The following is a 13768-nucleotide window of genomic DNA, read 5'->3' as shown; positions in this document are numbered from 1 at the left end:
ATACCAAAATTGACTTTTCCTATCTTCTATGAGTATTTTAAACATCTATTTATAAACCTTTTGAATTTTCAAAAAAACTAAATGTATCATTTTAAAAACATTACATATATAAATTCAAACTATATATATAATAAATCATCAAAAATACATTAAATCATATTTCGAAATATATATGTATTTCAAAATTTATTTTAACTCACTCACATAGTGTTACTATTAGAACTATCATTTTGTCTATTAGATTGTCTTTCAACTTTACTTATTTTTTGAAACTTTGAAACATTCATATAAATCAATAAAATCATATCTTCATCTAATAAGTGCTAAAAAACCAATCATCCTTGTTTTCTTTTATAAATGACAAAAATATAAATATATTGATTAAGGAATCCTAAAATGATTACACCACAACAGCAATTACTAGTAAGATTAAATAGAATAAAAGTCAAGTAGATTTCTCACAAAACCACATTCTCCAAACCAGAAAAAAACGTTAAATCCAATAAAACTTAACATAGTTAAATATTAGTTATTAAACACATGGAATGGAATGGAATCCTTATCTTTTTACACCCATATCTAAAAGGATAACTCAATGCTGGACAGAATTTGGGTTGAGCGGTGGAGCCGAAGGCTGCACGGGATTCCATGACCGTGAAGGTGATGGCGAAACCTCCATCTGGGAAGTCTCGTTTCTCTTGCCCTAGCAACAGCATATGCAAAACCCTATTATTAAAAATATAAAAACAACAATTCCAATAATCGATCCGATTAGAATATACTTCATTTTTTTGCGTGCTGGGTGAGAGGATGGGCTTGGATTTGGCATTACAGGAGGAATTCCTGGTGAATATTGATTTAAAAAATTCCAAACGTGCACAGCGTGAGTCTCAATTGCAACACCAGTGGAGGCCGGAAAGCCAAGCTTGACGTTGGGGGTAAGAAACTCACTCAAATCTATGTCATACCACAACACCGGCATTTCAGGTCTAGATGGAGTAGCACCGCCGGGGTTATATAAAAGGAAGACTTAAATCTGTGTGCCGTTGTAATCAACCCACACTTCCCACTTTTCTCCATTGTTGAGAGTAGCGCCTGTGTAAAGATCACTTACTGAAACAGTTTTCACTGATATGACACTGTTGACATCGATTCCTACATGGTTATCATCCGGATCAAACTCATTCTCGTATGTGTCGAACTCCACAGCAACAATCTGATTGGATGAGTTCCCATCTGTTTCAGATTCAAAGAGTCCGAGCCATTCGCCGCGATCAGCGTCGAAGGATTCAAAGTCGGAGGGAGCGAGAAAGAAAGTGAGACCGTCTCCGCTGCCATTGACTGCAACTATGCTGAATTGGAAATGCGTTGAAAAACTTGCCAGAGCTTTAGAAGGAATAATGTTGGAGTAAGTTGCCCACCCGAGGCCCGATCGGCTCTTGGTAAGGTGTATCACGTTCTGATAAATGGAAGCATCTGCTGATAGTTGGATATTTGTTTTGGGAGGAAAACTGAAACTAATCGCTCCTGCGTCTGACATGTAACAAAAAGCCGAACAAGTAATAGACAAGCAGAAAAACAATCTCGCTGCTTGTACTTGATGGGTGCTAGCCATCGGGACTTACCCGGCAATGAATGAATGGTTTTTATGAATAACACCCACGAGACCAAAGAATAGTTATTCAGGTGGGGTGAGAAACTCAGTATACAGACGGAGGGTTTAGTTTACGAACTGACAGTTATATAGAGGGAGCTGGAGAAGCCGTCTCGTGAAACTGTCCAGCGGCGAAGTTTCGTCCCTCTTTGGGAGAAAGAGGGAAAGAAATTAAGAAGAATAGAAATAGTTCGATTACAATTACGAAGGAGATTCATGAAATGGAGACATAAATGAAAAACTAAAATAAATCTCTTGTACACACGTTAGGATTCGCTAAACTTTCTCCTCGCCTTCTTCACCCCCTTGTTATTTTCACCGAATTCTAACGTCACCCCCTTGTTATTTTCATCGAATTCTAACGCTGTGTAGACAATTATCTTTTTGTGTTTTGCTTCTCTGGCTTCCCACTTTCTACTCAGTTTCTTCACCCACCTCATTCCTTTCAGCGAATCTTAATTTTTGGATACAGATTTATATTTGTTTTTTGTTTATCTGAGTCCCCATCTAAAGGATTTTCTTCTTGGTTTCAAAGGTAACGATTGTCCTGGCCAGCATGTTTTCTTTCGTCCAAGAATTTTATGTGTTTGAAATTTTGAATGGACGAAGTCTTCTCTCTCTTGAAACAAATGAGAGAATTAAAAGAACTAACATAGACCAATGGTGAAAGCTTTCTCTTTTATGGAGAATTACGTGCGATGGGTAAAATGGCATATTCATTCCCTATCCCTTCGTATTTAGTGTCGCTTTTGATTAGGATGTCTTAAATGGAATAACTATTCTATTAATAAATTTCTTGGTTTATATATTAAATTTTATATCATTAAATAGAGTTGATTAGGATCAATTTACCAATTACAAATCTTTTTATTTTCTAATTTTTAAATTTTTATTTATTGTTTAGTTGATTATTTCACTAGTCATTTTGAGTTGAAGCAATACATGTTATGTTGGTTAGTGGACTTGGTGGATGTATTTCAAGATATTTTTTGCATTCATTTGAACTCATCCTTGGTCATTTAAGAATCAATCAAGCCCAATAAAACATTGATTGGGATAAGAAATGGAAATGAATTTATTACATAATGAAAGTAGTCATAATACATTATCATAGTTGCATCACATATTTTATTTATTTTGTTAAATATCTATTAAAATTTAGTGTTGGATTGTATACATATTTGACTAAGAAGAACATTACTCTAGTGATCCAGAAAATTTATAAAAGTTGTTTATAAACACCATAGATCCTTGCAACCCTTGAACAAAAAGGTGAGGTTAGGCAATAAAAATTGGAAGAATCATGTCTATGAGTTGCAATGCCATTTCTAGACAAGTCACAAATATCAATTTTGTAATCATGAATATGGAACAAAGGAAGAGACGGTGTTTTTCTTGAACTTTCTTACTCTCTTCAACCAACTTCAAACATAATAATGTTGGTAGTTGTATTGATTGAAATAATTTCTTTTGAAAGAAACTTAAATATGTTCTAAGAATGTGGATATTGTTGAATATAAAATGTTTATTTCACTTTGAAAAAGAAATAACTTTAAGAAATTGTAACATAGTCTAATGGAATCAATTTAGAAAATTAAGTGCATGTAATGATTAAAAATGCATATATCACCTTTCTGTGGCTTATGTTTAAGATGTTTGTATTAGGGCATCCTAAATGAAATAATTAACACACAAGTAGCATATTCATGAACAAATTCACTTCATATCATGATTCTGAAAGGAAATTCGCTTCATATCATTCCCTATCCCTTCGTATTTAGTGTCGCTTTTGATTAGGATGTCTTAAATGGAATAACTATTCTATTAATAAATTTCTTGGTTTATATATTAAATTTTATATCATTAAATAGAGTTGATATCACTTCATATCATGATATCATTAAATGGAAAGCCTTCAAAACCCAAGCCATAACCAAGCACTCCATGTGATCAAGCATGAATCCACACATCCCATGCCATGCTTCCTTCTTCACAAATGCTAACCTGGCTTCATATCCCAAACAACTACCCTTGTGGTACTTTTATAGAAACAAGCAACCACAAAACCACTAAGTGGTATTACATCAAAACCATGTGCCCAAAACCATGTGACAATAAAATAATATTTTCCTTACCAACCTTTTAATGTTTTCCTTAACTACCCATGACCCACATTTAATATTGGGTACTTTATCACAATTACATTCCCCAACATAAAATAACAATACCAATGTGTCAATACAACTCATCAAGTGGTTACAAGAATATCCAAAAGGATCTCTACATGTTGCACGTCCATCTAGGTGCTCCTAGGTGCAACAATACAATGATATTACAATTTAATTCTTTGTCCACCTCACACAATAATAAAACAATACAATAATAAACCATTATTATGCAAGGTGTACAACACCATTTCCCAACATTCTCCCACTTGTTGTATACATTGCATAAGGGCCAAGAAGTAATCTGCCACATGAACAAGAGATTGATCTCTCCACGCACATATACCATCATGGAATCCAAGTGCTCCATGTGCTCAACGAAGATACCTGCAACAAGAACAAAGTGACCACCATCTCATACATGAATGCTCCCACCCTCCATCATGCCACTGCCACTGGACATGAAGAGGCCATCCAAAGAGAAAGCCACACAACCTGTCGCAACAAATGATAAGTCCTGCACCAACTGATATCTGAACACAAACACTAATCCAAAGGTATCCAATGCAAGAGTAGCTCTTTTACATAGCTGAAACAACACCCATATCAAGTGCTAACACATCAACTATACATGCCTCCTAGGCATACAATCTAGTGAATAACATTTCATCAACATATGCAACCTGTAACATGCAACCATAAATCCCAAGTGCAATACCTGCCACGTATGTACACCAAAGAACTCCCACTGCATAGGTAATGTCAATATCAGAAATGAATCCACTAAAAACACATCATAGAAGTGTAACCATGTAGTATCAAGAACATCCACATCATATGAACATCAAAACTACAAGTACCACTCTCACACCATGTCTCCAACATTCTCCCATGTTCTCCACACCAACAAAAGAAAGAGATAAAGGAACCACCATGTCATCTCCCACATGACATATCATGAATACAAAGACTAATAAGCACATAGCTCCAAACAACCTCCAACCAATGTAATGTGAATACAAACAACCAAGAAGATAACCAAAACAAAGAGAGAAACACTGCAAACCAAATTCTGTAGTATGTCCTTCTACAAATACCTCTAAATAAGTCAAGTATGATCTCCTCCATAGAACCCCAAATGAGAAGCATAACAACACCCAAAAACACCATTCAATCCCTTGGATCAAACAAACATATATATCATGTAAACAACATGGACGTAAGCCTCCCATAACCAAGAAGATCAAACTAAATATCCATTCCCAAACCATAGGAATATGCCCAATAAACCATCTCCCAAACAAATATCAATGACTGCCACCATCATAATAAAAACTCAAATGCACAAGGAGATAACCAATGCCATACATCTCTCAAATGAATCCTCCAAAAACTAACCATTAATCCATAGCTCAAGATCCATATCTATGAAAGATAGCATAAACATAATGCACCTGAAAGGAACAATGAGCTATACCTCTCAAGTAGTAAACTGCCAAGTAGACCAAGAGTGGGAATGAGATTGCTCACCAAGTCATCATGACTCATACTAAGAACACTCTCCTCTCAAGTCCATAAACCAGGTGAATGCTCCTTGGACTTCCTGCTGAAACCATAAACCATTCCAACATATGTCTCTAATCACAAAAGACTACTAGCATCACCAACATCCTCCAAGTATCCATGAGTACCTATATCCAATCAATCCATGCCAAACTCCAAATGCAACATAGCATTACCATGAAGTAATCAAGAAAATGATCATGTACCCAATACAAAGAGAACTACCAAGATCAATGTCAAAGCTCCAACCGCAGAATCAGGAACATAACATGACAACATGATCTAATCCATCTCAACCAAAGAGATAACATGCTCCATATGAACATATCAAAGTAACCATATCATGCCAAAACTCTAAACTAGTATCAAGAGTGCACCATGACATAATATCAACCATCCAATCAAATAAGGACAACATGTCAAATGAAAGCATAAACCACATCTCAACCAAGGACTCCTTGAGCCCTCAAGATGCAAACATCCTCAAATATCATGAAGATCACCATCTCCTACTAGTGAACCAGCAAATGTGAAAGACCCTTCTGCAGCAATAGGATCTAAGGCATCTTCCAAACATCTGCACACTAAGAAGATCATCCACCATCCAATGGTGAATACACATCACTGCCACAAGCTCCCACTAAATTGTGGTATCAAGCTCTCCAAAGCATCGTGATAACCATCTCCTAAATGAAGATCATCTAGGTCTACACACATACAACTAAAAAGTCAATAATATCAAGTAAACCATGAACTCCATCTCAAGAAGATACAAAACCACCAACAAACAATCAGGATCAAATCCTACACTGCCACATCACCACTGTCAAAAGCTCCCACTAAAAGTGTAATCAAGCTATCCATGACAATATGATTAAACCATCCTCTAACCATGAGAATCAACCAAGAACAACTAACAATCAAAGAACTCAAAGTGCACATCATGAGCTCCCTAAAAGCCAAATAAACCATGATCCTCAAACAAGAAGATAAACTGCCATATCAATCAGGAATCCAAATCAAAAGATTATCAATTAAAGCACCTGCGAATTCAACCATGTCATGCCAATGTCCCTAAACACAAGGAACAACCATGGCATCATGATCATCTCCATGAAAACAAGCATCTAACTCTCAATGTGTCCAACCTGTCAGCATCACATAGTCAACCATGTAGGTCCCCCATCATGACTGTACCTGGTAACAACATCTCTCCTCCTCAACACGATAACAAATCAACAAACCAATGACTAAAACAAGCCACCAAATCTGAATATGCATAAACAATGAAGGATCTATGGGCATAGACAACCCATATCCAAGTCATAGGTGAAATCCTGTAAGTAAAGACAGCTCACAAAACTGCACAACTTGTAGACCAATCAATGCAACATACATACTCAAACCAAAATTGATATCCATGTCACCACAAGAGTAATCAAGATACAACATCGAGTATACAATGACATCAAATCCAAATCTCCATTATGTAGCATGCCATAAACTCATCATGTCACCATAGTCAAAAGAACCCATAATCAGCTCAAGTCAAAATATCAGCATATAAATCATTCCAAATCTGCCCCAAACCTGAGTCAAACTGTAGTGCTCTCCAAGAGCTTTCCATCGACTATTCGAAGTCCAAAATATGACTCCGTATGCTCAAGTTATGACCTCTCAAAGCCATAAAGGTACCTGTCACTTCCAGCTGACATTTCACTGCCCAAACAGCAAAATCTAGAAAAACTAATGATAAAAACATGAAGTTCGTTCAACCACCTTTCCAATGACTATAAGAAGTCGAAAAACTGACATCATATGCCCGAGTTATGCTTAGTTGAAGAAAAACAACCAATTAGGCTATAAACACAAGTCTGGACTCCAAAATAATTTCTCAATATGCCATAATTTTACATTTTCTCCCATTATGCCAAAAAACCCAATTAAAATTCCCCCGGGTCGGCCCTTGGCCAAACCCCTTCGAAAAATAAATACATGGCACAATAATAAAATTTCCATGACATATACAATAAATATTACATGGCAAATATTTCCAAAGTTTTTTAAAAACTTTATAAAAAATCGAATTTCAAAAATCCGAAAATAAAAATTTTGGGCAGATTTTTTAATTGTTTGAAAAAAAAGCTTTTTGAACCCACCGCCGTGGGTGGCTCGGTACCACTGCCGGCACCGGCAGTGTACAGTGGCCGGTACCACTGCCGGCACCAACAATGGTACCGATAGTGGTACCGTCACTGGTACCACTGCCATGCGGCAGACAGTGGGAGGGGGAGTCTGCGGACCCCCCAACCACTTAAAAAAAAAAAATTTCATTCAAATTTCAAATCGCCTTTTTTTCATTTTCGATTTTTTAATTTTTGATTTTTCAAAAAAAAGCAATTCGAAAAAAAAATATTTTTGCAGGAAAATTTTAATAAAAAAAAATATTTCGACGAAATATGCAGGCGGTACGGCCGTATGGCCGTACCGTCTAAAATTTTTCGAACCTGGGCCAACTTCACTGAAATAGGGCAAATTATATATCAAAATTCATCTCTCAGCCAACCTGAATCCATTCATGAGGTCCATTTTGTGCCACGGGGTCTTCTATGAAATCTCACCCCCAAAACCCTCATTCGAAGCATTTTTCAATGATGCCCTGGATTGACCAAAAATCTTCCAACTCTAAATCTGCAAACAACCCATCACAACAGCAAATCCAAACAACATAGATCTGCAATAACAACCTGCAAAATCATACATCTTGTCTTGTCTTTTCATTCCTTCATGCATTATGGATTCCACATAGGGTTATAAACACCATTAAAACCATATAGCTCTGATACCACTTGAAAGGAAATTCGCAGCCAACTTTATGACAATTTCCACATAACCCAAATTCAGATTTTAACCAAATCAACACATAAGATCCACATGCAAAGAATAGACAACATACTCACAAAATGTGACACAAGATATACCCTGGGAAAACCCTCATGAGGGAAAAACCCAGCCTCCAAAAGCATCATCCACCATGTATTATCAGCAATGCATCCATTACAATACAACTATGGAAAGCCTTCAAAACCCAAGCCATAACCAAGCACTCCATGTGATCAAGCATGAATCCACACATCCCATGCCATGCTTCCTTCTTCACAAATGCTAACCTGGCTTCATATCCCAAACAACTACCCTTGTGGTACTTTTATAGAAACAAGCAACCGCAAAACCACTAAGTGGTATTACATCAAAACCATGTGCCCAAAACCATGTGACAATAAAATAATATTTTCCTTACCAACCTTTTAATGTTTTCCTTAACTACCCATGACCCACATTTAATATTGGGTACTTTATCACAATTACATTCCCCAACATAAAATAACAATACCAATGTGTCAATACAACTCATCAAGTGGTTACAAGAATATCCAAAAGGATCTCTACATGTTGCACGTCCATCTAGGCGCTCCTAGGTGCAACAATACAATGATATTACAATTTAATTCTTTGTCCACCTCACACAATAATAAAACAATACAATAATAAACCATTATTATGCAAGGTGTACAACACCATTTCCCAACAGATTCTTATTACCATTAATTTTTGAAGTTTCTTTTTAATCTTCATACTTTTGGTTCCATATTTGAGATTATTTGATGCTTGTAAAATTAACCTATGCCAATCTCACAAACAAATATTCAAACACTTTAGTTTTAAAATTTCAACTTTACCAATATTCGACTAGTTTATGTGAGACTTGACATAATAAATACTACTTTTATTAATGTACTTGGTTGTTCTATAATTCACTCATTAATTTGAAACAATGAAATTTTTTTTTAGGAATCAACTATGCACATCTACACTTTTATTCACAAAAAGAATTTATACATAATCAAAGTATTTAAACAATATTATACTAAGTTGATTAGGCATTTTACTTTATCTTTTAATATTCAATTACAATTGTAATTAGGAGTTTTATTATGTATAAATTTTTCTTTTTATATAATTTTGTTATAAATAATTTCTTAAATTTTTCAATATAGATAATAATATCAAGAAGAACTATTTAAGAAATTAGTTTTAAAATTTGTTTATATCAAATTGAATGAGATATTTCATTTTACATTTCCACTTTAGAATTTTAATATTAAGAAGAACATGAATATATGTGTATGTGTGTATGCATAAATATATAAATGTATATATCTGTGTATGTATGTATGTATGTATGTACATACATACATACATACCTGTGTGTGTGTGTACACACACACACATTTTGTTCCCCTTCTCAATACCTTATACCTACCTTGCATCATCAATAAGATTTTTTTGATAAAATATATATCCAAATACAATATCATAAATACTTATTCAAACTAGTTGAAAATAACTGTCATATCTTGTCACAACAAATTACATTATATTCTTCAATAACTATTAATCACCTTTGTCATAAGATAAATTTTAGATGTCATTTTTACTTTTTATTCTAATAAAAGTTACATAATATTTGAACTAAAATTATTTATTTGTAAATATAGTAAAGAACATTAAAATGAAAATTTTTCATTATTTAATTATGTTTTGATTTATTTCCTTTACACATAAATTTATAAATAAATAAAAAAATTATTTTCTTTTTCATATATTCAAATCAAAAAAATAATTTCTTTCCTATTTCTTTATAAATAAATTATACGGAAATTACTAAACAAAAGAACACTTTAATAGAAAATAAATAAATTAACTTCAGTTCCTTTTCTCATGAAACTAATAAATGGGATACAAAACTATTATTGATTGTCAATATACACTAACCTTGAGTTTACTGTCTCATTCTCACCGACTGAATATTACTAACCCGAAGACGATGCAATGTGACAAAACGTTCATTTAGTTGAAAGCGAGCTGAATACACGAATCCAGATAAACACAGAGGCATAATAAACCAAGGTACGTAGAAGACTTGGATAAGGATTGGCTGTACACGAAAGACTGCAATCCAGTGCACAACAATTACACTGTTGTTGCATTTACACTGGAAGAACTTACGGATAGCCCGGGAATACTGGCTAATTTCGATGGAAGAGCCCGTGGATAATCGTGAGGAATATGAGGCAATCCATCTCCGCTTTCAAGCGTGTGCAGTACTTTTTTCATACTTGGTCTCACATTCGGGTTGGGATGAGAACACCACAAGCCCAACAACATTAGCCGTCTCATTTGCTCACGATTGAAATTATTATCAAGTTTTTCATCTACTGCATCTACTATTCTGTTCTCTCCATGCAAGTGCCAAACCCATTCTACCAGTCTGTAATTATGTTCAGCTAAGCTACTGTTCAACGGCCGCTTTCCACATGCAATTTCAAGGGCGAGTGCTCCAAAGCTGAACACGTCTGATTCTCGACTGGCTTTTCCCGTTACGACTAACTCCGGTGCCATATACCCAATTGTACCAGCTGGATTAGTGGTATAATAATCTTCCTCCTCAGATTTCAGCGCTCTCGCGAGACCAAAATCCCCCAGCTTGGCTCTGAATTCTGAATCCAACATCACGTTGCCTGCCTTGATATCCCTGTGCAAAACACTGTCCCGGCGATCCTGATGAAGATAAACGAGACCAGAAGCTATGTCCAGGGCTATGATATATCTTTTATCCCAGTCCAGATCACCCTTCGGATTGTCAAAAAGATAATTATCGAGACTTCCATTTGGGAGTAATTCATAGACGAGAAGCCTATCCTCCTTTCGGTGGCACCATCCCAAAAGCTGAACGAGATTACGGTGTGTGAGATTACCGTTCATAATCACTTCTGACGCGTACTCTTTCTTGCCTTCAGCGGAATTTGCATTCATCCTTTTCACAGCTACAACTTCATTTGTGCCACACAGAGTGCCTCTATAAACGCTTCCGAAGCCACCACGTCCAATCTCTTGGTTTGCACTGAAGTTGTTAGTAGCGGCCCTGAGCTCAGCATATGAAAACTTCCGCACAGACTGAACAGCCCTTTCAAGCCTTTTGTCCAGCTCCTCATCGCTCTCCTTTTCCTCACCAATGCTCCCGAGTTCGCAACGCTCGCCTCTTCTAGCACTTATACGGCGTTTCCATACAAAGAAAACAATAATAACCATAGCACAAACAATACCAATAACAATAGAAATAATTTTCAACCCAGAATGGCTAGAGCTTGGGCTTTCCATTTCTGTTTGGTTTGGGTTCGATATTTGGGCTGTTTGGTTTGGGTAAGTTATTGGGGCTGGGCTTGGGGTTAAACTGTCCCATGAAAATTGACATGAAAATTTCCAAAAGTGTAATTCGTGAGTCTCAATAAAGACCCCCGTGGAGGCCGAAAGGCCAACCATGACGTTCTGGGGAAGGTACCAGCTCAGGTCTATATCATACACCAACACCGGACTTTCCGGTTTAGATGGACTAGTATTGTTTGGGCTCTGTGAAAGAAATACTTGAAGCTGTGCCAATGTACCATTGTAATCCACCCACGCTTCCCATTTTACTCCGCTGTAGAGAGCACCATCTTTAATTGAAAATGTTTCCTCGGATTTAATGCTGTTGACATCGATTCCCACATGGTTGTCATCGGGATCCCAGTCATTCTTGAATGTGTCGAACTCCACAGCAACAATCTGATTCGATAAGTTCCCATCTGTTTCAGATCTGAACAACCCAAGCCATTTGCCCGCATAAGCATCGGACGGTACAAAGTCGAACGGAGCGAGGAAGAAAGCGAGTCCGTCTCCGCCGACATTACCATCAAATCTGGCAATACTGAACTGGAAATTCGTGGAGAAACTTGCCAAAGCTTGAGAAGAAATGTCCCACAGAGGAACAATGTTAGCAAAAGTTGCCCAGCCATGGTTCCATGTCATGTCGTCGTTGAGTTGACTCTTGGTAAGCTGTATAACGTCCTCAGAAATGGAAGCATCTTCAGAAATATGGATAGCCGTTCGGGGAGGAAAATCAAAACTAAGTGCTCCTGCAAATAACACGTAACAGAAAGCAGAACAAGTAATAAACAAGCAGAAAAGGAATCTTGTCACCTGTAGTACATGAATGTTGGCCATCGGGATTTCACTTTGGAGGGAACGAATGAAAGAATGATAACGTTCACCACACCAAACAATCTATGAGATCAAAGAATCGTACCAAAGTTGTTTCGGCTACACAACCTTGGAAAATTGCTCGCAGATTATGGCTGAAAAATTAAAAAATTGTCCATGAAAGAAGACATGTCCGGCTCACAATGTGGCAACAAACAAGACATGTTAAATATTTCATATGATGTAAGCAACTGGCCTGCAACGAATATAATCTTATGCGGCTTGGATCCCATTTTGGAAATTAACACAAGACAATATGCTTACTCTCTTGGAAGAACAACTAAATATATGTAGAAAAGAGCTAACATTATCCGATGACGAACGCTTCTTTCTATCCCTTACGCAGCCGTCCTGCAATCTTCGAAATTTCCAAACAGTCTGTTTCCTCGACGAGTTTAATATTATGCACGTCTGTTTCTAAGATTGTGACACCAGACTATTTTTTTAACTCTTTTCAACCAACTTCAAGCAACACCGAGGATTGGTCAGCCTTGAAGCCATTTGATATACACTCGTTTGACTGTGCATATTTTCTCCTTCACTTTCTACATGGACCTAGTTGCTTTCAGCTAATCTCCATGCTGTGCAAACAGATTTATTTTTTGAGTTTTACGTGTTGTCCTGGGCGGCTTATATTCTTTCGACGTAGAAGTAGATATATGCTCTCTCTGTTTTTTTCAAAAAATATTACAGTAAAATGATTCTCAAATAATAATAGTCAGGAGAATCAAAGACTGGGGAGGCTTTCCTATATTCTATCGTCTTTAAGAAACAATAACTCAACAAAATGCGCAATCACAAAAAAAAATCAATCAAAAAGGATTAAGCCAAATCAAATTATGAATAGGCTATTACGATTAGAGACGCAAAGCATCATGTTCCTGCCAAGAGTTAAAAATGTGGATGGTAAAGGAGAATAAGAATTGTGTGTTCCTTAGAACATGAAACGAAGAAAACTAACATACATCTCTCCAGAACGCTTAACAGACCTTTGAGTCTTTAAAGAATGCAAAAAACATTAGCTATGGCAATTTTAGCAAGTCTCCTTATCAAATAAGATACAAAAGTACTAAATATATATAATATAAACTTTAAAAAGAAGAGAACCCAACATTATGCATTAAACTAAAAACATTGTTCAACAAAAATATACATAATGTAACAAACACTAAATTGACATAGAAAAAGGTGCACTCTCTTTTGGAAATGTTGAAGCCAGTGTATTATGCTTTGAGCTTTTTAATAC

At 36.1% G+C, this 13768-nt stretch overlaps 2 protein-coding genes across 2 annotated transcripts; both read right to left on the bottom strand.

Moving 5' to 3' along the window:
- Nucleotides 1-1030: 1030 nt before the first annotated feature.
- On the bottom strand, nucleotides 1031-1615 carry LOC131054116 (bark agglutinin I polypeptide A-like). The gene has a single exon (XM_059208916.1). It carries the CDS (start codon nucleotides 1613-1615, stop codon nucleotides 1031-1033), a length of 585 nt encoding a protein of 194 aa, XP_059064899.1.
- Nucleotides 1616-10416: 8801 nt separating this feature from the next.
- On the bottom strand, nucleotides 10417-12486 carry LOC131054115 (L-type lectin-domain containing receptor kinase IX.1-like). The gene has a single exon (XM_057988575.2). It carries the CDS (start codon nucleotides 12484-12486, stop codon nucleotides 10417-10419), a length of 2070 nt encoding a protein of 689 aa, XP_057844558.2.
- Between the last annotated feature and the right edge of the window lie 1282 nt (nucleotides 12487-13768).

The sequence above is a fragment of the Cryptomeria japonica genome, chromosome 7, assembly GCF_030272615.1.
Source record: "Cryptomeria japonica chromosome 7, Sugi_1.0, whole genome shotgun sequence".
Classification (NCBI taxonomy): domain Eukaryota; kingdom Viridiplantae; phylum Streptophyta; class Pinopsida; order Cupressales; family Cupressaceae; genus Cryptomeria; species Cryptomeria japonica.
This window is presented reverse-complemented; position numbering and strand designations above follow the sequence as displayed.